The sequence below is a fragment of the Rhinoderma darwinii genome, chromosome 1 (assembly GCF_050947455.1).
Source record: "Rhinoderma darwinii isolate aRhiDar2 chromosome 1, aRhiDar2.hap1, whole genome shotgun sequence".
In the NCBI taxonomy this organism is placed as follows: domain Eukaryota; kingdom Metazoa; phylum Chordata; class Amphibia; order Anura; family Rhinodermatidae; genus Rhinoderma; species Rhinoderma darwinii.
In genome coordinates, this window is record NC_134687.1 from 483,896,392 (window position 1) to 483,924,271 (window position 27,880).

General features: G+C 42.2%; 1 protein-coding gene across 3 annotated transcripts in view; it reads right to left on the bottom strand.

The window, feature by feature from the left end:
• The window catches only part of CUX2 (cut like homeobox 2), a 533,765-nt gene that overhangs the window by 49,976 nt on the left and 455,909 nt on the right, over positions 1–27,880 (bottom strand). For all 3 annotated transcript variants that reach the window (XM_075834888.1, XM_075834897.1, XM_075834879.1), the window contains 2 exons: positions 24,748–24,814; positions 57–105 (listed from right to left, as the gene is read on the bottom strand). In XM_075834888.1, coding sequence (XP_075691003.1) covers positions 57–105; positions 24,748–24,814 — 116 coding nt within the window. The remainder of the gene's footprint in view (positions 1–56; positions 106–24,747; positions 24,815–27,880) is intronic.

Consider the following 27,880-nt stretch of genomic DNA (forward strand, 5'->3'; position numbering starts at 1 on the left):
CCAATCCTAATAAATTCCCCCATAGTTTGCAACAATAAAGCTAGTACAGTACTTACTCGGTGAGCTTTTTCGAGATTGGTCATTATCATGCCCACTTCATCAGCCCTAAAGAAAAGGTAAACACAGGAAAAATAAGCACATTCCAGTAAAAAAAATACTATTTTTAATATATCTTATAAAGAATACCATTCGCTTTAAAGGGACAAGCTGGGAAATTCTGTGAAGGTTATTCTTAAAGATGTTAATCATAACACTTACTGCCAGACCAACAATACTGTGCCATTGTTTTAGGTTGATCTAATGGCAAATATTGAAAGAGAAAAGCCTTTAAGGAACAATAAACCTAGAAATAAATGATAAAAGTAAACAGGAGATATATTTGCCCACATACTGTCGTTCTGCAGGATTTTTTACATGTTCCTAAAACAAACAGACTGGTAGAAATCCTGCCGAGAACACAGGTGTTAATCTCCTACTGATCCGTTCCATTTTTGGCTGCAGAACTGCTGATAAGGTGGGGCTTAGACAAGGGGGCGGAGCTTAAAACTTTTTGTCCTATTGCAGACAGGACAGAAGGGGGAGGCTGTTGTTCCAGACAGACAGTTGTCTTACAGCCAGACACAGGACAGTGAGGAGGAGGAGAAGAGGGGGGGGGGGGGGGTGGGTATGATTGAGCTCCTGGGTCACACAGAGAAGATTTCTTTACATATTTCTCAGTTTTAATTGTAATATGAGACGAAGTAGAATAAAAGTAGATGAGAGGGGAGTTTCTGGATTTTTTTTTAAACTTTTTTGTGGATTTTCTATGTGTTACTTTAACCAGTTACAGACCACCTATAGACTATAAACGTCTGAGCGGTCCGCACTTAAAAGGGTTTTCCCATGAGGGACATTTATGACATATTCACCTTTGGAACCCGCACCTATCTCTAGAACCCAGTTCTAGGTTTTTGTGCTCACGCTGCCTCCCGGCCACTTATCGATTACATGGTCGGGAGTTACGGAAACAGCGTAGCTCGCATGCTACATCGCTTGCTTAACTGCCATTCACTACTATGAGAGTTACAGAAACAGCGTAGCTCAACGTTTTCCGACCATGTAATCCGGAAGTGGCCAGGAGTCAGCACAAAAAGCTAGAACGGGGTTTAGGGGGGCCCGTTCTAGAGATAGGTGCGGGTCCCAGAGGTAGGACCTGCATCTATCTGGCATTTATGACATATTCCGTGGCTATGTCATAAATGTCCCTCATGGGAAAACCCCTTTAACTCTGCAAGGACGTTCCAGAAAGTCCTGCAGAGTTAGCTGGTTTGCTACTCCCTAGTGTCATTTAGCTCCGTGATACAGCTGTCTCTATACAGCTGTATCACGGAGCTTCAGCCGGAGACCACTCAGTGTGGTCCCTGGTCGTGTAATCGTTGTGACAACCTGTCATAACGATCACGTTACTCCTCCCAGCGGCGCTTACGCGCTGACTGTGAGGAGTTCTGTGATACAGCTTTCTAGAGACAGCTGTATCACTGAGATTTTACCAGGCAGTGGCGCTTGCGGGCCGACAGTGAGGTGCTCCATGATAAAGCTGTCTAGAGACAGATGTATCATGGAGCTTCATCCAGAGACCACTCAATGTGGTCTCCGGTTATGTGATCGCTGTAACAGCCTGTCACAGCGATCACAGCAAATAATAAACTTTTCTAGTTGTATCTTCTCCCTCTCTGGCAGGCTACCAGAGAGGGAGAAGAGTAAGGGTGTATCCACACTGTGCAGTTTTTTGTAAAATTGCTGTACAAACGCATGTGATTTTCGACGCAGTTTTTGCCCGCATTGGAAAACTGCAGCAAAATCGCACTGTGTGAATACACCTTAAGTAATGTAATGTTTTTTTTCCAATGAAGATATTTTTTCAATAAATATATTTGTCTGTCTATCTGCTACACAGGAGGCCCGGCCAAAGATCGCTATGTCCCGTAGCCTACATTGCAAGTAATAAAAGTCAATGTGTCACAACGCGCAAGTTGCCGCGACATGACAGTTGCAAAAAATCCAAACGATCGTGTCGCAGTTACTTGATGATCGCAACGCTACCACATTGACTTTCATTACTTGCGGTGTAGGCTATGGGACATCGTGATCTTTGGCTGTGCGACCTGTGTTGTGGCCAAAGTTACCATGTAGCCACTGCCTTAGGCCGGATTCACACGAACATGTGTGTTTTGCGCACGCAAAAAAAGCTGCGTTTTGCGTGCGCAAAAGGCACTTAACAGCTCCGTGTGTCATCACCATATGATGCACGGCTGCATGCTTTTCGCGCAGCCGCCATCATGATGACACTCTGTTTGGATGTTTATAAACAGAAAAGCACGTGGTGCTTTTCTGTTTTCATTCATACTTTTCACTGCTGTTGCTCGAATCACGCGCGTCCCATGGAAGTGCTTCCGTGTGGTGCGCCCCATAGACTAATATAGGTCCGTGCGAGGCGCGTGAAAATCACGCACGTTGCACGGACGTATATCACGTTCGTCCGAATAAGCCCTTAGGGTGATTTTACGTGGCAGATTCAAGGCAGATTTTACCTGTGGATTTGCACAGGTAATGTCTGCAGCGGATGGATTACAAAACAAGGCAAGTAGATGAGATTTTACAAACCTCATCCACATGCTGCAGACATTTTACACTGCAGATTTTCAAATCTTTTATATGTCATCAAATAAAGGTATAAAGGAAGGTAGAGGTCGTGGTGAGTCTGGACTCCAGTTCCGGAATAGCATATTAAAAATAAAAGAAGATAGTCAAGAGCAGCAATTCGCATGATATTAGTATGATGAAAGCGGGTGAAACACGTCTCCATATTGTGTTGTGGATTGACTTTAAATGGGAAATTTATATAATGTTACCTGTATGTGGGCGAAGAGAGGAACGTGGTCCAGTGAGACCAGATGGATGTGTTGCACAACCTCTTTTAACGATGTTATGGTACTTCACAACATCTGTAATGGTCGTATGTGTCAACAAACCAGCTTTGGAAATTTGCTCTCCAAAAGCCAGTTTGCGCACCATTAATTGTAAGCTCCGCCTTGCGCCCAGCGTGTAAGAAATGCACACATATTGGGTATCGCTGAAGTCGGCAGAAGTTGCCAAATATGTATTCAGGTGTTTTTACCCAATGGCATGCACCAGATTTTTTTCCATTTTTCCGGCCATATTTTTTAATTAAAAAGTACAATATATCTCTTTTTTTTTTTTTTTTTTACACAAAATGGAAGTCCAATAGATTCTAAGAAAAACAAGACCAAATACATGTAGGTTGGAAGAGTTATAGAATAACACTTTGCTCTTAAATTGGCACATAGCTAAAACTTGAAAATGGGCCTGGTCAGGAAGGAAAAACGGTCCGTGTGTCAGCTGGATTTCCCGGCCCGAACACGGTACAGGTGAATGGGACTCCGGGCATCATAGAAATTTTATAATGCTAGGAGTCCCTGCCTCCCCGCGGAACTCCTGTTATGAACTGTATCATTTTGTTGAGTACGATACAGCAGTTCCAGTACGTTCACCTGTACCGCGGTCGGGCCGGGAAATCTGTCCGACACACGGACCGTTTTTCGCGGTCCGAACTCGGTCGTGTGCAAGAGGTGTAAGGGTATGTTTACACATGGCAGATTGATTACAGAAATTTCTGCTACAAATCTGGCGTGTGTGAATATACCATAAGTACAGACATGACAGAAAGGAATCCGTGTGTTACATGCAAATTTATCAGTGGGTTTTGATGCAGATTTGCCACAGATATCACGCAGGTGACAGTTCGTTACAGTTTCAGTACAGTTATCAGAACTTTGTCTTGTAAGTAGCCGAGCACCAGCGTGTCCATCACATGAGCAGCACAGATTTTTATCACAGGGAGAAAACAGTAAAGGCACCAGCAAGCAGAGATCTTAAAAACAGTGAGGAATAGACACTGAAAATACATTGAAAAGTTTTACAACTTTTCATTATGCAAAGAATAAACTTTAGATGTTAAAATTAGAACACCCCTTTAAATTTGTAGACGTACATTTGAGTGAATACATTAAAAATAAGCTTTGGTGACAATTGAAATTGTCTATCCGGCATTGAACAGGCCTAAGGCCTCAGAGAAACTTCTGTATATGTTAAAGTGGGAACAGGACTTACAGGTGAATAATTCAGTGGGACACTGGAGGAAAGCATGTGAATGGTTGATGCGTACAACTAATTGTATAAATCATATTGAACAGATAAAAGAAACTCAGTCAAGATGGTACATAACCCCCGTTAGATTGATAGAAATAAACTCAACCTCCGCTAATCTATTTTGGAAGCAATGTGGAGAACTAGGATCTTTAAGCCATATGTGGTGGTACTGTCCTAGAGTTGGGAAATTATGGAAAGAGGTGTTTCAGGTTTTATCAGAGGTAGTGGGGAAGCCAATTTTACCAGACTTTACTTTGGCATTATTAAATGTAGGTTTGGCAGACTTACATATGAATGTCGTATGGCCTATTGCTCAATTATTAACGTCAGCAAGACTATTGCTGCCTCCTGGAAAACAAAACATATTCCCCAAATAATAGATGTATTACTCAATATCAATTTGGATTATGTTTAACAGTTACGCAGGAAGAGATGTTAAAAAAAAGATGGCAGGCGTGGACCAGATGTTTGATGGCCCTCTTGCCACAAGTTTTAGAGTATGTTCACATGCAATGAGCAAAAACGATTTTCAGTCTTTTTTTAACAACTCACGTTTTTCGCTGCCTTTTTTACGGCCGTTTTTGGAGCTGTTTTTCAATGGAGTCAATGAAAAACGCCTCCAAAAACGTCCCAAGAAGTGCCCTGCACTTCTTTTGACGAGCCGTCATTTTACGCGGCGTATTTTGACAGCGATGCGTAAAATAAAGGCTCGTGGGTACAGAACATTGTAATTCCCATTGAAAGCAATGGGCAGATGTTTGTAGGCGTACTAGGGGCGTTTTTTCAGGCGTAATTCGAGGCGTAAAATGCCCGAATTACGTCTGAATCCACTGCGTGTGAACATACCCTAAGAGGAATGGGGAAGGAGGCATCTGTTTTTCCTTTGCTTACTTGTTAAAATAGATGACCCTTTGGGGGCGCTTGTGTTATGCACTTACTGTAAAAAGACTGATGTTTTGTTTTACTTTAGGCTTTGTTGTAAGCAAAGATAACAATAAAGAAAAGAATTAAAAAAAATAATAATAATAATTGAAAACCTGAGAAATGTTTAGAACATGAAAACTAAAGGGCGTTATGTAAATACGGACTGTGGTAAGGTATTGCATTATTTCTATGCCTCATGTTCATGCAAAAAAAAAAAAATGTTAGGCCCCATGTACACGACCGTAAAAAAAACTCTGTTACCCGCCCGGTTCTATTGGCCTCGGACACCTTTCCGTAGTGCTATGGAAGGGTGTCCATGCCATAGAACCGTGCTGGGAAATATGGAGCATGTTCTACTTTTCAGATTTTACTGGCCGTGCTCCCATACTTTGTATGGGAGCACAGCATGAAAATGTGGCCTGCGACCCGCGCCGTAAATATACAAGAAGGTATCCGTGGGAAATAGAAGTGAATGGTTCCGTAACTACTGACGAATTCTACAGTCATGTGCATGGGGCCTAAGTCTATGTTCACATGTAGCGTAATAGCTTTGGAGGTTTTATCCGAATTTGAAGTAGAAGCAAAGGGGATGAGATTTACCAAATGCAGAAATTGACCTGGGGTGCAGATTTTTAAATCTTCAGTATGTCGATTTATGCTGGAGAATGGTTGCACATTTGTTACCAACATTAAACTCAATGGAGAATAGGAAATCTGCAACAAATGGCAAATGTTGAATTTTTTTGCTGCGCAATAGCTGCATTTCTGCAGCAATTATGGCAACTAAAATGAAAACATGTTTTAAAACTTTAAAATGAAAATAGAATATACTATTTCCACAGCAAATCCAACCCATGTGAAGATGTTCACACGTAGAGTCAAAAACGTCTCAAAATACGGAGCTGTTTTCAAGGGAAAACAGCCCCTGATTTTCAGATGTTTTTTGAGCAACTCGCATTTTTCGCTGCGTTTTTTACGTCCGTTTTTGGAGCTGTTTTCATTGGAGTCTATGAGAAAACGGCTCTAAAAACGTCCCAAGAAGTGTCCTGCACTTCTTTTCACGAGGCTGTAATTTTACGAGCCGTCTTTTGACAGCGACGCGTAAAATGACAGGTCGGCGGCACAGTACATCGTAAAGCCCATTGAAATGAATGGGCAGATGTTTGCCGACGTATTGGAGCCGGTTTTCCAGACGTAATTCGAGGCGTAAAACGCCTCCATTACGTCTGAAAATAGGTCGTGTGAACCCAGCCTCATAGTTATCAAATATTTATGTCTCAATATGGTAAAATAAAACCAAGTAATCACTGTGTTTTTGTTAAAAAAAAACTAAATAAAGTTTTATTATTTTTATATATTTTTTACATTTTCTCTGTGAAGAATGATCAAATAGTAAAGCGGATCTATCACTTTATTATGCTGCCCTGTCTGCGGGTTGGTTGTAGCATAAATATATGAATATACTATGACTCGTGCCTCAGGAGCTGGCCAGGCACCAGAAGTATAAAATCTAAACAAGTCTAAACTACTGAACATACTAAATAAGTGATAGCATGCTGAAATCAGACAGGACAGCATAAAGAAGTGACAGATACGCTTTAATTGTTTGTCCCAAATAACCTGGCTCAATAAGGCAGAAAAAATGACTGATGAGTGTTAGTCATTAACCCCTTTGGGACGAAGCCATTTTTTGATTTTTGTTTTTCACCGCATTCCAAGAGCCATAACTTTTTTATTTTTCCGTCAATAGAGGTGTGAGGGCTTATTTTTGTGGGAGGAGTTGTAGTTTATTTGACTACCTTTTATAGTTCCATATAACGTACTGGGAAACTGAAAAAATAATTCTTTGTGAGCTGAAGTTGGAAAACATGTGATTCCTCAATTGTTTTTTGGGTTTCCTTTTTACAGCTTTCACCGTGCAGTAAAAATGACAACTTATCTTTATTCTGCGGCTCAATACGATTACGGTGATACCAAATTTCTATAATTTTTTTATATTTTACCACTTTTATTGATAATAAACTTTTTGTTAAAAAAAAAATGCCACATTCTGAGAGCCATAACTTAATTTTTTCACTGATTGAGCCGTGTGAGGGCTTATTTTTTCGGCACTAGCTGTAGTTTTTATCGATACCATTTTTGGTACATAGAACTTTTTGATCACTTTTTATAAAAAAAAATTTGAGAGCTAAGTTGACCAAAAAACAGCGATTTTGGCGGTTTACATTTTTTTTACAGCGTTCACCATGCGCATTAAATAACGCTATATTGTAATAGTTCAGACTTTTATGGACGCAGCGATACCAATTTTGTTTACTTTTTTATTTTTTACATTACTTTAGCGGGATAATGGAAAAAGTTTTGTTTTTTATAACTTTTAATTATTTTTTTTCACTACTAAAAACTTTTTTTCCCGTTTTTTTTTACACACTTTATTAGCCCCCCTAGGGGACTTGAACCAGCAATCGTTAGATCACTGGTACAATATACTGCAGTATTAACGTATTGCAGTATATCGTCATTTTTACAGGCAGGGCTTAATCAGAGGCACAGTGAAGGTAGCCCTGGGGGCCTTAATTAGGTCCCTGGGTTGCCATAACAACCGTCATCACCCCCCGATCTCACTGCGCGGGGGGGGGCGATGAGCTGTCAGAGGGGGACAGCATTTGAGGGGGTTAAACAGCCAGGAACAGCGCGATCGCTGCTCCTGGCTGTTAGTCCCGGGTAAAATACAGCCAACAGTAGCAGCATATGGAGTGTGCTCAGTGCGTAAGCACGCTCCAAACATCACCCCCCCTGACACATCTGGGTGCGCGAAAGGGTTAATAATTATATATTTTTAAAATTATAAGATTTGTTTTCTCCAGTTTACACCAGTGTACTCTTTCCTCCTGACCTCCCAACCGCCCGGATCCAAGACGTCCAGGGACGTCAAAAAGGGAGCATGTGCTATTTTTCCCATAAAATTTGTCAGAGTCTGCCACGAAGGCTCCAACTCAGATGTGAACATAGCCTTACTGAATCTCCCATCTATACTAGAAAATCCCATGCGCAGACCCTACACCCCTGGTACATGGGCCCACAGAATCTGTAGTCCAACCTGGCCAATATTGCAGCATAAATCAGCATAAAATGATGGCCTTTTTCGAAACAAAGTTATGAGGTTTCTTATACCCAGCAGGAAAAATGTGATATAATAATAAGATATAATGGGCAGCTGCAGAATGCAGTAATGTAGGATCTATTAGAAGTTCTATGTATGAGCAGTTGCAATAAATTAAATAAGGAAAAGCAAATAATTAAACCTAATCGTGATTCTGTAAAAAAGGTTTTGCTCACAGTTCTAACAGCAGCAGCGTAATAGGCAATAAAATTTTAGGCTTTGGCAGCCAGAAGTTAAATTGTGACCACCTAGATTAGAGCTCATATCGTACACACAAATCTCTCAGTCACCATCAAAGCGCAAATTATTTACAACACATCTAGGTAAGGGGGGTCTATCAAATAATTAAAGAACATCTGCTTTGGTGTAATAAGATTAAGTGTTCTCCCAGTGTTGCATAATATGAAGAGGAAATGTGTTGCTGTGTGTTAGTTAGACTGGCAAACCACATCAACAGCTGTGAGATTTGGCAGCTTGCAGAACTGATGGAGCCAAATGGGTGCAGAAGATGTTCCAAAGTCATAAAAATGGATGGCACCACACCAATTAAAATAACAACCAGCAAATGTACATTTAATGAAGTCAAGACGTTATTTTAATATAATCCACTGCTTTCGTCTTTCCAAAGCAGCAGCTGTGCATGTGTGTTAGAGGTATACAAGGGCACAGTGTTTTAGGATGCCTGCATGCTACAGCTTTTACCAACTCTTTGGCAATGGGCTGGGATATCTATTTAATATTAGTCATGCACAGAGGGTAAACTGGGCTCTGCACGTGTGTTACCAGAAGTACTGTAAGAAGGCATTTTATTTGGCGTGTTTGTCTTTACAGTATTGGACTTAAAATCCAGTTTTGTAGCTCAAATAGTAAATAAAGACAACTAGTGACAGGTGGATAGTTGGACATGAACCAAAGTCAATGTGATGCAGGCCCCTAAAACGAAATGGCCTATAGATATAGAAACTATTTGTTTTGGTTGATGAACTCTCATTGAGAGACATTGGAGTTCATCTACCAAAACAAAAAGTTTAATTAATACTTACCGATAATTCGGTTTCTATGAAACCCTCGATGACAGAACCACAGGAGGTTGAATCTCCTCCCCTAATAGGGACAGGAACACACACAAGAGGTTAAAAGCCCCTCCCCAATCTCTGTGTATTTCAAATAACCACAAGGATTAAATGCTTCAATTTAGTTTAACTTACATATATAAATATTCATCAATCTAACATATATATATATATATATATATATATATATATATATATATATATATATATATAAAACGAAAAGTTTTAGGGTGGGTAATAAGGGTGCTGTCATGGAGGGTATCGTAGCAACTGAATTATCGGTAAGTATTAATTCTACTTTCAAATCACCCTCAATGACAGCACCACAGAAGGAATGACAAAGAAAAACTTATTAGGGAGGGATTACAGTATGGAGGACCTTTCTACTGAAAGATAGGTCTCTGCTGAAGGATAAGTTCAGTCTATAATGTTTAGTAAACGTGTGGATAGAGGACCAAGTTGCGGCCTTGCAGATCTGCTCCATGACTCTAGTGGAATGAGCTCCAAGTTTCCTTGGAGCTGTAAGACCTTAGATTTGATAAGTTTCACATATAGTTCTCTTGATCCAGTTGGCAATGGTATCTTTGGAAAGCTTTTTGCCTTTATTCGTCCCCCAGAATTGTATGAAGAGATTTGGGTCTTGTCTCCAACTTTGTGTAATTTTTAGATATTGTAGAATAATTCTACGATCGTCTAAGGTCTGAAATTTCTTCTCTGTCTCATTCGAAGGTTGTTGATAAAAAGACGGCAATATTATATTCTGAGTTAGATAGAAATCTGATACGACTTTGGGAAGAAAACCAGGATCAGGACGAAGAATGCTTAGATATGGTTCTCTGATGGGGTGGGCCTGTATTTCCCTAACCCTATGGGCAGAGGTTATTGTAACTAGGAAAACTGCTTTCCAGGAAAGCTTTTTGATGTCAATCAGAGTAAGGGGTTTAAATGGGGACATAGTCAACCCTTAGGCTGGGTTCACACGACCTATGTTCAGGAGTAAACGAGGCGTATTATGCCTCGATTTACGCCTGAAAATACGGCTCCAATACGTCGGCAAACATCTGCCCATTCATTTGAATGGGTTTGCCGACGTACTGTGCCGACGACCTGTAATTTACGCGTCGTCATTTGACAGCTGTGCAGGACACTTCTTTGGACGTAATTTGAGCCGTTTTTGATTGAATTCAATGAAGAACAGCTCTAATTTACGGCCGTCAATGACTCCTCGCAAAATGCGAGGACGAGCAATTACATCTGCAATTACGGAGCTGTTTTCTCCTGAAAACAGCTCCGAAATTTTAGACGTAAATGCAGTTTACGTGTGCACATACCCTAATAGAACTACATTAGGATCCCATAACGGGGATACATTGGATACTCTGGGAGAAAGCCTACAAGCTGCTTTAAAAAATCTTCTTATCCATCTATGATTGGCTAAATCTGCATCAAAGAAAGAACTTTCTGAGATTTGAACTTTTAAAGCACTGGGCTTTAAGCCTTTCTCTAACCCTGAATGTAGAAAGTCCAACATTTTTGCAATGATAGGATGATGGATATCTGATCTTGACCCAAAATATTTTTTTTCCACACCTTGTTATCAATTTCGTTAGTATTTTCTTTCCTGCTTTTCCTTAGTGTCTCAATGACAGCAGACTTTAGGATGAAGCTTTCAGAAGCCAGGCAGCTAACTGAAACTTCTGTGGTTCTGGATGTATGATCGGCCCCTGATTTATTAGATCCTGAGACACTGGTAAAGGCAGAGGATAAGATATTTTTAGCCTGTTTAGAAGACTGAACCAGCACATTTTTGGCCAAAACAGATCTATTAAGATTAGTTTGACTCGTTCCCGGCACACTTTCTGGAGAAATCTGGGGAGAAGGGGAATAGGAAGAAATGCATATGCTAGGGGAAAGTACCATCTGTGTGCTAATGCATCTATTCCCAAGCTTAATTATCTTGGATTGCGAGAATAGAAGAGGTCAACTTTTGCTTTTCCCTGAGTGGCAAATAAATCCACCATTGGTAATCCCTATTTTTGAGTGATCCATATGAAGACTTTGTCTTGTGTACACCACTCCCCTGGATCTAAGTCTCTTCTGCTCAGGAAGTCCGCCTGTTCATTGGTGGATCCTCTTAGATGAAAAGCTGTAAGGGATAGAAAATGCTTCTCTGGCCCAAAAAATATTTGATCTGATAATGGCTGAAGGTTTTTTTTCCCCTTCTGCCCCCCTGATGTTGGAGAAATGCTACATGGTCATATTATCTGAGTTGACTTTTATGTGGGAGTTTTTGACTAGATGATGAGAAGCTTTCAGTGTTTCCCACACAGCTCCTAACTCTAGAAAATTTGAAGATAGATGTTTCAAGTTTTCGGGCCATGTGCCCTGGAAGGACCTTTGGAGTACCATAGCTGCCCAGCCTCCTTTGCTGGCGTTCGAGGTTATCGATATTACTGAAGCAGGATGCCAAGGAATTCCTTTTTCCAGGTTTTTGCAATTCTGCAACCAGGAGAGAGAAATTTTTTCTTTCTTGGGTAAGATTATTATTTTCTCCAAGGAGAAATTCACCTGATATAGAGGGAAGATAACTTCCCATATCAGAATTAGAATTCTCTTCTATCATAAGTTTTCTCTTTTTTGGAGTAGGATTAGGAGGAATAAGACTTTGAGGGAATGATGTCATAGATGATTGAATCTCCTGTCTCACCATACCCCTGATATCTTCCATAAGAGAAGGTTGAACTTCTCTGACCACTTTTTCAGTACATAACTGACATAGAGCTTTTGTTCTCAGATGAGAGTAGTTTTTTGTTGCAAATAGCACATTTCTGGACAGAGGGATCTTTTTTAGGTTTAGGAGTATCCTTGTCCATCTGAAAGATAAAGCATAGGAAGGGGAAGTAAATAACCCAAACCCTGGCAACAAATAAACTCCCAAAATAGTAACATTTACGACTCTTGTTTTCCCACTGGACTCAGAAGAAGCAGGATGAGACACAGCTTCAAATTCAAACATGATAAGCGAGAATCACCTGTGTAGAAACAGGTCTTGCCTTACCAGGAGTGTGTCTTTTATCAGGCTGAAACAGCATCTGACCTCGAGGTTCCTCCCCTTGGGAGAGCGACTTCTGACTACTGGGCACCAGGATGTAGGAGGCGAGAAACGTCGTCCGCAGCAGGGATTTACGACTCTTGTTTTCCCACTGGACTCAGAAGAAGCAGGACGAGACACAGCTTCAAATTCATTCAAACATGATAAGCGAGAATCACCTGTGTAGAAACAGGTCTTGCCTTACCAGGAGTGTGTCTTTTATCAGGCTGAAACAGCATCTGACCTCGAGGTTCCTCATCACGTGACCATCATCATCACGTGACCATAAGTGCAATTAGCGCACCCGAAGTGACACGAACGATTAAGCGTGGAACAAATGCTGAAGCCGGCAGACCGCAACTTCCTCCTTGGAAGAAGGTGGGGTATTTGGTTCGGAGTCCGAGGGAAACAGGAGCAGCCATGAGGGAGAAAAGCAAGGCTACATAACCAGGCTGACTGGTGAGTGATCCTTTAAGGGGTTTTCCTATCTTGGACATTTATGGCATATCCACAGGATATATATGTCCGATAGATGAGGGTCCCACCTATCTGTAGAATGGGGCCCCCTAAACCCCGTTTTACATTTCTCGGCTCCCGCTGCCTCACGGCCACTTCCTGAGTAGATGGTCGGGAGTTACGAAAACAGCGTTGCTCGCTGAGCTATGCTGTTTCCGTAACTCCCAAAGAAGTAAATGGCAGTTACGGAAACAGCGTAGCTCACATGCTATCTTTAGAATGGGGCCCCTAAACCGGATCGATGTGGCTGGGAGGGAGGGGGAGCCGAGTAAGCTAGAACGGGGTTTAGGGGGTTTCGTTCTAGAGCAGACATGGGCAAACTACGGCCCGCGGGCCACATACGGCCCGTTAGGCTTTTTAATCCGGCCCGCCGAACTTGTCCAAGATATATCCGTCCTCAGCAGCTGCTAGTTCGCGCAGGAGGACGGATATATCCGTCCTGTGATCGCGCGGGTACTGACAGTTTACCCACGCGATCAGCGGCAGGAGCACGGCTGTTATACACAGCCTGGCTCCTGCTGCAACTGCCGGAATCGAAGCACGCGCCGATTCCGGCAGTTTAACCCATTAAATGCCGCTGTCAACAGTGACAGCGGCATTTAATGTGTTTGACAGAGGGGGGAACTCCCTCTGTCTCCCGATCGGCGCCCCCGCAAACAAATCGCGGGTCGCCGTCGGGTTTCCATGACAGCCGGGGGTCTAACAGAGGCATGACCTAACAGGTTGCCTGTCAGTTTTACACTGACAGGCAATAATGCTTTGGTATACGAAGTATACCAAAGCATTATATATGCGATCGGCATATCGCATAGTGAAGTCCCCTGGTGGGACTAAAAAAAAAAAAGTAAAACCGTTAAATAAAGTTTGTGAAAAAAAAAATAAAAAAAATTACAGTCAAAGTCAAATAAAACTACTTTTTTGCCCCAAAAAGTGGTTTTATTTAATAAAACGGTCAAAACAAATCACACATACACATATATGGTATCCCCGCGATCGTAACAACTTGACCAATAAAATGAACACATTAATTAAACCGCCGGATGAACGGCGTCCAAAGAAAACGCAAAAAAACAACGGCAAAATTCTCTCTTTTCTCCCATTCCCCCCATAAAAAATAAAATAAAAGTTCATCTATAAGTCCTATGTACCCCAAAATAGTACTAATGAAAACTACACATTGTCCCGCAAAAATCAATCCCACGTACGGCCACATCGCCGGAAAAATAAAAAAATTACGCCTCTTGGAATGCGGCGATGCAAAAACAAGTAATTTTTTTCTAAAAGGGTTTTTATTGTGCAAACGTAGAAAAAACATATAAAACCTTTACACATTTGGTATCCCTGTAATCGTGCCGACCCATAGAATAAAGTTAACATGTTATTTACGCTGCATAGTAAACGGCGTAAATTTATAACGTGAAAATTAATGCTGGAATAGCTGCTTATTTTCAATTCTCTCCTAAAATAAAGTTAATAAAAGTTAATCAATATATTGTAAGCATCTAAAAATGGTACAATTACAAAATACAACTCGTCCCGGAAAAAACAAGCCCTTATACGGCTATGTCGACGGAATAAAAAAAGAGTTACGACTCTTGGAATGCGACCGTGGAAAAACAAAAAATAATCCTTGGTCATTAACGTGCAAAATGGCCCGGTCATTAAGGGGTTAATGTGGCGCGTATTTCTCTTTATTTCACTTTAATTTTCACTTCGTTTCACGTCACCATTAAGCCCTTCGGTTTTCAAAGAGTACAATATCAGCCGTCACTTTGCCACGAAGCATGCAAACTATGCTAGCAAGCAGTCAACACAAGAACGGGCGGCTACTGCTCAGAGGTTGGCAGCTAATTTACAGAGTCAACAGAACTTTTTTCTTGATAAATCACAGTGCGTATGTTATTTTAATCTATTTACATTTCCTCCTCCCAGTATCTGCGAAATAGTATGTAAATGCCATATCTTGCATATTCCTTGAGACAAATTTATTAACTGATAAGGGCTATTTTTCACATTTGAAAGACAGTTAATAAATTGGGTTGTAGTGTTCTTACTGTGCTATGAGGTTTGCACACACTACATTTAATGCTTTAGTATATCCGGCCCAAACACTCCCTCCAAATGCTCCTGGCCCGGCCCCTCTGTCAAATTTTAGAACCCATTGTGGCCCGCGAGTCAAAAAGTTTGCCCACCCCTGTTCTAGAGATAGGTGCGGGTCCCAGAGGTGGGACCCGCATCTATCAGTCATTTATGGCATATCCTGTGGATATGCCATAAATGTCCAAGATGGGAAAGGCCCTTTAAGCCATACCCTGTCATCAGCCCAGGGCAGGCCTCTGTTGCATGTCTCCAGATAGGGACAGAAAAAACACTGAGGAGGGGGAGAGACTTTTAACCTCTATGTGTGTTTCTGTCCCTATTATGGGAGAAGCTTCAACCTCCTGTGGTGTTGTCATGGAGGGTGATTTGAGAAAAAGGCATGGTAAAAATGCAACAAAAAGGCACAGTGTGAACCCATCCTAGAGCTTCTTACAAGTCCACCCAGCTATAAACACAGCAATATTTTCTTAAAGAAAAATATAGGTGTCCCAGCGATGATAACTGTTTAATACAGAGCACTGATGTACTTTTTTCCCTACTGCTTACATATTAGCATTTCCCGTGTCTGTTTCCTCTGCTAGGAGGTCAGAACTTAATTATGGCTCCTATTCAAGTTGATGGGAGCTAACAGTAAAGGCCCTATTACACTGGCCAATTTGCAATTTGGCCGATGCAAAAAGCGCTGATCAACAAGACAGCTTGTTGATTGGCGCTGGTTTGCTCCCGTCACAAGGAGCTATGTATGGGGAGGAGCGTTCGTTGCTTATTATTATCATGTCGGCAGAGCGTCTCACTCTTTACACAGGGAGATGTGCTGCCGACAACAATAATATTTCAGTTTTTATAAATTATACGATCAGAAGATAGAGCGTTTGCTCGTTCATCTGCTGATCGCTGCCCTGTTTACACAGGGCAATTATCGGCAGCGAGTGTTCTATGAACGCTTGTCTGCCCGATAATTGCCCTGTGTAAAAGGGCCTTAACTGCATACAGTTCGGACCCCCTGAAAAAGGAAGCAAACACGGGCAATGCTAACATAAAGTGTCGCCATCAGGGCAGTACAGGCGGTTCTGCTGTCAGGGGCTCAAGCAAATTAGTGTCTCATACTCTCTGACACCCACCCACTACCCACCAGTCACTGCGTGGGAGCTACAAAGTTTCATCTATAAAAAATTGAATAGGCAATTATGGGAAAACCTGGTTTCCAATCACACATAAATGTATAAATGCATAGGCCCCAATTAGTATTTTGTCCTTCTTCTCCCATGAACCCATCAAATATATGGAATGGGCCTGAGATGCTACTTAAAGATATTATTATTCTCCTTCATTTAAAAATGAGTGGGTAACTGTGCCCATATATTTCTGAAGGATGCCCATCTAACATATAAGCAGAAGGGGAAACAGAACATCATGCTCTTTTAAGTAAATAGTGCACCAGTGCTTAACCTCTTCCCCCCACAGCCATTTTTCGGATTTAAATTTTTCATTCCCCCCCCCCCCCCCACCTTTCAAAAGCTGTAACTTTTTTATTTTTCAGTTAATCTAGCTGTATGTGGGTTTTTGTTTGTGGGACGAGTTGTAGTTTTTCACGGCACCATATAATGTACTGGAAAACTGGAAAAAATTTCTTTGTGGAGTGGAATGGGAAAAAAACTGATTCCTCTATGTTTTTTTGTGTTTTGTTTTTATGATGTTCATGGTGCAATACGAACGACATGTTAACTTCATTCTGGGGGTCAATTCGATTACAGCGATATCAAATTTATCTAGCTTTTTTTATGTTTTACTACTTTTAAAATAAAAAAACGAATTGTTAAAAATGTTATTTATTTTGTATCACCATATTCTGAGAGCCATAACTTTTTTATTTTTCCATGGATTGAGCAAAGTGGGGGCTTATTTTTGGCGGGGCGAGCTATATTTAACCATTTTGGAGTACATGAGACTTTTTGATTACTTTTTATTCTATTTTTTGTGGGAGATGAGGTGACCAATTCTGGCACTTTAAGTTGTTTTTCACTGCGTGGGTTCAATAATGTTATATTGTAATAGTTTGAACTTTTACGAACGCAGCGATACCAGTTATGTCAATTTGGCTTTTTTTTTACATTGCTTTTCGGGGGAAATGGGAAAAGCTGTTTTTTTTCTGAACTTTTAATGATTATTTTTTTTATATTAAAAAAACTTTATTTAACTGTGTTTAACAGTCCCCCTAGGGGACTTGAGCCAACAATCGTTGGATCGCTTGCATGATATACTGCATTACTAATGTATTGAAGTATATCGTGAACAGACAGGCTCCCATTAAACCCTGCCTCCGGCTTAGCCCGTGAACCCGCCCCATACTCCAACATCCGTCTTCCGCCGTATATATACGGCGGATGTCAGAAAGGAGTTAAAGAGGTATTCCAGGAATAACAATTGGATCAAGAACATTAATATAAAGGCTAATCAATATATTTGTAATTCATGGCTTTGAATTTTTTTTGCGTGCAGCTATGTATTCAGTGAGACAGACTAGTGATCACATCACCCATAGCTCCTACATGCCCAAAATCAGCTGTCTAAGGAAAGATTCTGTAGGAAAAGATTGGGAGCAGAGGATCCAAAGGAACAGGATTTTATGAAAAAGAGCAATGCAGGCCGGTATGTGATAGGTAGGGGAAGGGTGCACTGTACATGTTTCAATTGAAAAAAACCTTTTACTCTAAATTACAATTCATTAAGCAAATTATAAATGAGTACACCCCCTCATAGTCTTATGACAAGCTCCGGAGACTTTGAGGCCATCGCCATTAGCGTTCTCCTCGTGATAAGCGAGATAAGCAGAAAAAAATGCAGGAGAATCACCTAGCAAGTGCCTCAGAGCTGGAAAAAGCTGTGGCAAGCCAAACTGGAGTTACTGTTTCATCGCACACAGTAAGACATATCCTGCATAGAAGTGGAATTTATGGTTATTGTCTATGCAGCAAGCCACTACTAAAGCCTAATGCACAAGAAAGAACATCTTCATTTGCCAAGGCTCATATTGTTAAAGGTCAAAATTTTGGGAATCTGTCAATCTTTTTGGATCTGATGGAACCTAAATGTCTTTACAAGGGGGAGGAGTACAGGTGCATGGTTCCCACAGTGAAGTACAGAGGTAGTAAAGTTCTTATATGGGGATGAGTGAGTACTAAAGGTGTGGGGGAATGGCATTATGAATTCCCAGATGTATTGCAAAGTTTAAAAGAGAAGATGCTACCTTCTCTGCACACCCTGGCTCACACTTTTTCAACATAACAATGACCCCAAACATTCTTCCTAGGCCAGTGCTGCAGTGGCCAATCATGTCAGACGAACTCAACCTTATTGAACACCTGTGGGGAATTTTGAAGAGTCAAGTTAGACAGCACTCCCCATCAAGCATCAAGGAGGTTATCCTTCAGTAGTGGAACAGGACAGACGTGACAATATGTTGTGAACCAGTACACTCTATGCAGGGCCAGCGTCAGCGCCTGGCGAACCCGTGCACGGGCCCACTACACTTCGTCACAGCATCAGTGTCCATAAATGAACAGTAATGTAAGGAGGCGAGAAGGAGTGCCAGGCAGAGCACTAGAAGCGGCTCTGCTCCGGGACTCCGTCTCTCGGAAAGCCCCTGACATCCCTGTCCATATATGGATAGTGTTGTCAGGAGCAGTGCAGTGTCCCAGGCAGTGGAGTAGCTATAGAGATTGCAACTGCGACCGGGCCCCTAAGCCTGTGACATCATCGCAACTGTCTGCGCCGAGTCACTCACAGAACAGTGCAGAGGAGAAGTAGGATCTCCTCGACCTGTCGTGGGAACGGGGATAGGTAAGTAATTATGTTATTTTTTTTATTAGGTACATACATATGGGGGCATTATACTGATTATGGGAGGGGGGCATTATACTTTATGGGGGGCATTATACTGTATGGTACAGCTATGGGGGGCATTATACTGTATGGCAGCTATATGTGTATACTGTTTGGGGCATTATGCTGTATGTGACAGCTATGGAGGGCATTATACTGTAGGGGGCATTATACTGTATGTGGCAGCTTTGGAGGGCATTATACTGTATGGGGGGCATTATAAAGTATGGGGGGCATTATAAAGTATGGGGGCATTATACTGTATGGGGCAGCTATGGGGGGCATTATACTATATGGGGGCATTATACTGTATGGGACAGCTATGGGGGCATTATACCGTATGGGGCAGCTATGGGGGCATTATACTGTATGGGGCAGCTATGGAGGGCATTATACTGTATGGGGGCATTATACTGTATGGGGAAGCTATGGGGAGCATTATACTGTAAAGGGACATTATACTGTATGAGGCAGCTATGGGGGCATTATACTGTATGGGGCAGCTATGGAGGCTTTATACTGTATAGGGCAGCTGTGGAGGGAATTAAACTGTATGGGGCAGCTATGGGGGCATTATACTGTATGGGGCATTATACTGTATGGGGCATCTATGGAGGGCATTATACTGTATGGGGCATCTATGGAGGGCATTATACTGTATGGGGCAGCTATGGGGGCATTATACTGTATGGGGCAGCTATGGGGGCATTATACTGTATGGGGCAGCTATGGGGGCATTATACTGTATGGGGCAGCTATGGGGGGCATTATACTGTATGTCGCAGCTATGGGAGCATTATACTGTATGGGTCATTATACTGTATGTGGCGGCTATGGGTGGCACTATACTGCGATGGGCAGCTATAGGGGCATTATATTGTTGGGACAGCTATGGGGGGCATTATACTGGGGGGGCGCACAGGGGGCATTATACCGTGGGGGCAGCTATGGGGGTATTATAATGTGGTGGTCAGCTATGGGGGGGCATTATACTATGTGGTGGCATCATACTGTGGGAGCAGCTACGGGGGGCATTATACTGTGGGGGCATTCATGGGGTCTGTCGGGCAAGGCCGCTGGGCATAGGCATGCGCAGGGTCTGGTGGTGTTGGGGAGGGGTAGGGGGCTCAAGCTGAATTCTTGCACCAGGGCCCATGAGCCTTTAGCTACATCCTTGGTCCCAGGCAGAGTGCTAGTAGTGCTCTCTGCCCGGGACTATGGCTGTGGGGTTGCCCCTGACAACACTGTCCACATATGGACAGTGGCGTCAGGGGTTTCTCCTGAAGCGGAATACCCAGCCAGAGTGTCGGCAATGCTCTGCTTGGGGACTCCACTCCTAGAGGGAACATCAAAGGCGCTACATACAGGGAGGGGGGGTTTGTGGCACTATAATGGAGGGTAGCTGTGTGGCACGACCAGGGAGGGGGGCTGTGTGGCACTACCAGGTGGGTGGCTGTGTGGCACAACCAGGGAGGGGGGCTGTGTGGCACTATCTGGTGGGAGGCTGTATGGCACTACCTGGGAGGAGGGGGCTGTGTGGCACTATCTATAGAGGGCACTAAATTTATGGGAATACAAACTGGGGGCCTAACTTCTATATGGGGGCATAAACAGGGCTTAACATCTGTATGGGGGCACAAGGGGAATACCCAGCCAGAGTATCGGCAATGCTCTGCTTGGGGACTCCACTCCTAGAGGGAACATCAAAGGCGCTACATACAGGGAGGGGGGGGGATTTGTGGCACTACAATGGAGGGTAGCTGTGTGGCACGACCAGGGAGGGGGGCTGTGTGGCACTACTAGGTGGGTGGCTGTGTGGCACAACCAGGGAGGGGGGCTGTGTGGCACTATCTGGTGGGAGGATGTGTCACAATACCTGGGAGGAGGGGGCTGTCTGGCACTACCTGGGAGGGGGTCTGTGTGGCACTATCTATAGAGGGCACTAAATTTATGGGAACACAAACTGGGGGCCTAACTTCTATATGGGGGAATAAACAGGGCTTAACATCTGTATGGGGGCACAAAGTGAAGTTTTCTGTCATTTTACTGCCGCCGTGAGTTCGCCCGTAAAGGGGCCTACTAAGTCTGTGTCGCCCAAGGGCCCATATAAACCTGGAGCCGGCCCTGACTCTATGCGAAGAAGGGTCTGCACAGTACTTAAAAGTAACAGAGGACATACTCGGTACTAGTCTGGTACTTATTGTTGCAGTTAATTAAGATATAGATATATTTATACAGTATACACACAACATTGTGTCCTTGAGATATTTTAAAAGTAATTAATATTTGCTATGTAGTTTCATACCAAATCATTGCTCTTCATCAGCTATTTCAGCCTTGAGGGGCTGGGCATAAAAGCTGATGAGTATACAAAATGACTATGTCTGATATTGTCTCCGTATCATCTGAAATAAGCAAATGTTAATGTGACCTTACAGCTCGAAGTCCTGCCAGCAAACTTAGGTAATCAGCTCAGAACTGCAATATGTATGGGCCCAAAATCTGACAATTATCTAATGCAAACTGACTGGATCATTAGCAGACATGATGATGTATCAGATTGGAAGCTGGCTGACGTGTTCATCTGATCATTGTCGAGCCAAGCCTATGCAATAGGTGATCCAGACAACTGCTAAATCCAAATCATGGCATCCCATACAATCTGCCCCTTCCTGAACTCTTCCTGTGTAAATGTTGCGTCTGCTACTTTAAGCTAGGCTACACTGAGACTTTTTGCAGGGCTACTGATTGATTTTAACTCTTGAGTGACAGCTGCAGTCCACAAGATTTCATGCAACTCAATGCGTTTATTTGGACTGCAGCTCAATAGTTAAAATTAATCAGTAGAGCTACAAAAATTCCAGATGTAGCCCTGGCCCTACAGTTTTACTACACAACTGAGAGTAGTTTGTTTAAGCCATAAATCCTTCAAGAAATAGTATATCATTGCTACAACTGAATAGGTAAGCAAGCAAGCAAAAAAAATAAAAATTCTGTGCAAGTGTTAAGAAAACATCCATTCTACAGTCTTCATATTCTAAAACACCACATAATACGGGTTTCTGAGCTGTGTGTGTGTGGGGGGGGGGGGGATAACACAGTTGAAAATTGTATTCTTGTTATGTATAACAGTACTGACAGGACAATCTATCAAACAATATTAGAACCAGCTAACCCTTGCTTTAGTTTCTTCTTGTGGAAGGACTGGGCTCACAGTGTGAGTTTTTGTTGTGTTTTGGTAAATGTGTTTTTTGTTTTATTTGATGTACTTCCATTTAGAGACATGGAGTTTATCGACCGAATCAAGAAAGCAAAAAGAAAAGAAAACAAAAAACGCACAGTGTGAACCCAGCCTACAACAGACTGAATCATTCGCTATGTCAGAATTAGGGTATGTGCACACACACTAATTACGTCCGTAATTGACGGACGTATTTCGGCCGCAAGTACCGGACCGAACACAGTGCAGGGAGCCGGGCTCCTAGCATCATACTTATGTACGATGCTAGGAGTCCCTGTCTCTCCGTGGAACTACTGTCCCGTACTGTAATCATGTTTTCAGTACGGGACAGTTGTCCTGCAGCGAGGCAGGGACTCCTAGCATCGTACATAAGTATGATGCTAGGAGCCCGGCTCCCTGCACTGTGTTCGGTCCGGTACTTGCGGCCGAAATACGTCCGTCAATTACGGACGTAATTAGTGTGTGTGCACATACCCTAAGGCTATACCCAGACAAACGTGTGCGAAATCGACCATGAAAAACTGAAGTTTTTCATGTCCTATTTTGTCACGGGCCCTTCACACGGACCGTTAAAACAACGGCCGTGTGAACAGCCCCATTGAAATACATGCAGCTGTGTGGCGGCCGTTAAAAAAAACGGATGTCACACGGACTATTTATACGTTCGTCTGAATAAGCCCTTATATTCAGATAAAAACAGCTGCCAGCCTCCTGAACGCAGAGACTGAGAGACATGCCAACTCCCCCTCGCAATGTGATCTTTGAGGATTTCCCACTCTAAAGCCCAGGGATTGTTTTTGTAAGTGAGTACTGCCCACTTATCTCTTTGTTAACACTTGATATTGAGAGTGTGATTAACATCAATGCAATTTATTCAACCTGTATAATGAAAGGCACAACTCGGATGAACAGTTTAAGTAGATTTGGCATAAAATGACTGTTTATACAGAATATTGGAATATTATCTGAGGTTATATACCTTCTAATATGGTTTCATTGACAGCTAGACAACCACACATTGCTTGCCAAACAGGCATTGATTGTATTGAGAGGACTATGAAGATAATTCAAAAGCTGATACCTGCTGTACTGTGTGTGTCTAGTATATATATTTTTTACGAATACTAAAAACAAAAACATTGGGTAAATAAATAAAATGCATAACTTGCAGTAAATATCAGTTAGTATTCTATACAAGTATTTTTGGCCATGAAAGTCAAGAGTTCGGTAAAATTAGTGTAAGGCCTTGTTCAGACCAGTATATTTCACATCCGTGTGCTGTCCGCTTTTTTCACGGACAGCACACGGATCTATGAAATTCAATGGGGTTATTCAGAAATGCGTTGTTTTTCATGCAGCGTGTCTGTGAAACTCACTGCATGTCCTACTTTGGTGCGTTTTTGCGCACCACGCACCCATTGAAGTCAATGGCTGCGTGAAAATCACGGACAGCACACGGACGTATTCTGTGTGCTGTCCGTGATTCACGCACCAGTAGCTAAAGGAATGCAAAGAAAAATAAATAAGAAATGTGCACTAACACTGACGCCACACGGAACACACACTGATGGCACACGAAGCTGCCACGAAGAAAAAACCCTGCGTTTTTTACAGGTGTAAAACAGACACGTTTGTGTGAATCTAGCCTAAATTAAAGTCAGAAATCCATCATAAAGTGTCATTTTGTCAGCCTGCTCAATTATTCCCATCGGTTTCTGAGAACCTAACAACTAATATGGTTGCAATTCCTTTTATCACTGCAAAAATGGCCACTGCAACAAAATATTCAAAGGGGTTGCCCCACAAAAATAATTTAGCACCTATCCACAGGAAAGGTGATAAATGTATGATCGCTGTAGGTACAATCGATGGGATCCCCAGAGATCAAGTGAACTAGGGTCTGGAGCGGTGGACACACGTGCGCACTACCACTCCAATTATTCTCAATAGGACTGACAGAGATAGCCGAGCGCTGTACATGGCTATTTCAATCAGTCCCATAGAGTGTGAATGGATCAATAGTGTGCACGTGCGTTGGTAGGCCCTTCTAGCTTTTAGACTTGAGACTCTCATGTACTACAGGGATTTCACCTGAAAGCCATGCCTTGCTGGCTGCGGCTTCTTTTGAATAAAACAGCTGTTTGCAGAAAGTGTAATGAGACAACTTTTTAATATAGACATTAACTAGTGGCAATGAAAATGTAGAAAATAAAATGACAATATTTTGTTTAATCCTATAAACTACACAACATTTAAAAAAAGACATCACCAGAAACCACAATGAACAGTTCTATTATCATCACCATCACCATCATTTATTGGACCTGCTGCCAACACAGCTACAAGAATGCGGAGTGAGCACAGGCGGCCTTTTAGTATGCCAGTTCCATACAGTGCCCTGGCATTAGGTCACTTCAATCACTCTTGTACCTGACTCTTTTTGACAGATACGTCTTTCCAAAATTGAAAGATGTTGCCTGTTAAACATTAAATGCTGAAGGTAAACAAGGAGCTTGTACCTCGCAGACAAATACAATACAGAACTTACTTAGACGCTGTCTCCTTATCATATTGGCACCGCAGGTCAAGCAGCTCCCTCTGTGTTGTCTTGAGTGCTGCATAACAAAATAGAACAGAAGCATTTGGTGAAACTGTCTGCTATTCCATATCACAAAAAGATTAATAACCAGGTCAAATAACAGAAGTCTATTTCAAGAGCCATCCGGATACAATACGACAGATCATTCATTTTTGCTTTTGTCACTTCTGTCTCTTCTATTCTCTCTGTGAATTTTAAAGAAGACAAAAAGCCTCTTTTCAACCAACATTCCCACTAGTGAAGATTGTGAATTCTAGAGCGAGAACATATGCCAGCGTGTATCAGATTCAGGCCTCGGAACAGGAATGACTAACTACAGCTTCTCTACGTCTTGACCAACTATGTCCCATGATGCCCTAGGCATTACTCATGGACCATGGAGGAGATCGCTTGGGAAAAGGTTATTACAATCAAATATGTTGTATCCCCAGTGTGAGAATATATTCCAGTACATGTGGCTGTCAATGATTCCAGACTAACAGCTATTGATGGGTCAGGCAAATCACAGACAACCTAAAACTCCCTGCAGACCTAAATGCTATTATTAGGATGCGCCCTTCATATATAGTGACAACATTATATTAACCCCTTAAAGATGCAGCTATTTAGGACTTGAGGCCACAGCATTTCTTTTTGTTGTTGCGCCACTGAGTTCCAAGATTGAATACTTAAAAATATATATATTTTCTGGGCGAGGAATAGAAAATAGACAGCTATTCCGCAATTTTTTGAGGCTTTGTTTTTTGGATTTTGTTCTTACTTTTCGGTAAGCAAAATAAATGACATGCCTACAAGTCAGCACAATTACAGCGATACCACATTAATATAATTTTTTATGTTTTACTAATTTTGCATAATTAAAACACTTTTTCTTGCCATATTCTGAGTGCTATAACTTTTACATTTTTCTGCTGACGGAGCTGTTCATGTCAATTTTGATCACTTTTTTTTATTTTTAGGGAGGCAAGGTGACCAAAATAAAGCAATTCTGGCATTGTTTTCGTTTAGGTGTTTTTTATAGTGTTAACATACTGTACTAGTCTTATAGTATGGGTTGTTACAGATGCACCGATACTAAATATAAACAGTTAGGGCCAGAATTATTTGGACAGTGACACAATATTCATGATTTGGGCTCTGCATGCCACCACATTGGATTTGAAATGAAACAACTGAGATGCAATTGAAGTGTAGACTTTTAGGTTTAATTCAAGGGGTTGAACAAAAATATCCTGTGAAACGTTTAGGAATTGCAACCATTTTTCTACACAGCCTCATTTCAGGGGCTCAAAAGTAATTGGACAAATTAACATTACCATAAATAAAATGTTTTTTTTTTAATACTTTGTAGAGAATCCTTTGCAGGCAATGACTGTCTGAAGTCTGGAACCCATGGACATCACAGAACACTGGGTTTCCTCCTTTGTGATGCTTTGCCGGGCCTTTACTGCAGCTTCTTCAGTTGTTGCTGGTTTGTGCGTCTTTCTGCCTTAAAGAGGCTCTGTCACCAGATTTTGCAACCCCTATCTGCTATTGCAGCAGATAGGCGCTGCAATGTAGATTACAGTAACGTTTTTATTTTTAAAAAACGAGCATTTTTGGCCAAGTTATGACCATTTTTGTAGTTATGCAAATGAGGCTTGCAAAAGTCCAAGTGGGTGTGTTGAAAAGTAAAAGTCCAAGTGGGCGTGTATTATGTGCGTACATCGGGGCGTTTTTAATACTTTTACTAGCTGGGCGCTCTGATGAGAAGTATCATCCACTTCTCTTCAGAACGCCCAGCTTCTGGCAGTGCAGACACAGCGTGTTCTCGAGAGATCACGCTGTGACGTCACTCACAGGTCCTGCATCGTGTCAGACGAGCGAGGACACCGGCACCAGAGGCTACAGTTGATTCTGCAGCAGCATCAGCGTTTGCAGGTAAGTAGCTACATCGACTTACCTGCTAAGGCCGATGCTGCTGCAGAATCAACTGAAGCCTCTGGTGCCGGTGTCCTCGCTCGTCTGACACGATGCAGGACCTGTGAGTGACGTCACAGCGTGATCTCTCGAGAACACGCTGTGTCTGCACTGCCAGAAGCTGGGCGTTCTGAAGAGAAGTGGATGATACTTCTCATCAGAGCGCCCAGCTAGTAAAAGTATTAAAAACGCCCCGATGTACGCACATAATACATGCCCACTTGGACTTTTACTTTTAAACACACCCACTTGGACTTTTGCAAGCCTCATTTGCATAACTACAAAAATGGTCATAACTTGGCCAAAAATGCTTGTTTTTTTAAAATAAAAACGTTACTCTTATCTACATTGCAGCGCCGATCTGCTGCAATAGCAGATAGGGGTTGCAAAATCTGGTGACAGAGCCTCTTTAAGTTTTGTCTTAAGCAAGTGAAATGCAGCTCCATCGGGTTCAGATCTGGTGATTGACTTGGCCATTGCAGAATATTCCACTTCTTTGCCTTAACTCCTGGGTTGCTTTCGCAGTATGTTTTTGGTCATTGTCATTTGTACTGTGAAGCGACAGCCAATCAACCTTGCTGCGTTTGGTTGAATCTGAGCAGAAAGTAAATCCCTGAACATTTGAGAATTCACCCGGCTGCTTCTCTGTCTTCAGTCACATCATCAATAAACACTAGGGACCCAGTGCCTTTGGCAGCCATGCATGCCCATGCCATCACAGCAGTTTTTTCCCAAGAATGTACCAAACTGTTGATTTGGCCACTCCTAACATTTGTGCTCTCTCTGATGGATTTCTTCATTTTTCTCAGCCTAACGATGGTCTGTTTCACTTGCATTGAGAGCTCCTTTGACCTCGTGTTGTGGGTTCACAGCAACAGCTTCCAAATGCAAATGCCACACATGGAATCAACTCCAGACCTTTTACCTGCTTAATTGATGATGGATTATTGAGGGAATAGCCCATGCAGCCCATTAACCCCTTAGTGACCAGCCTATTTTAGGCCTTAATGACAAGCTAATTTTAACGTTTTTCCATAGTCTCAAACAAAGAGCTATAACTTTTTTATTTTTGCATCGACATAGCTGTATAAGGTCTTGTTTTTTGCCGGACAAGTTGTATTTT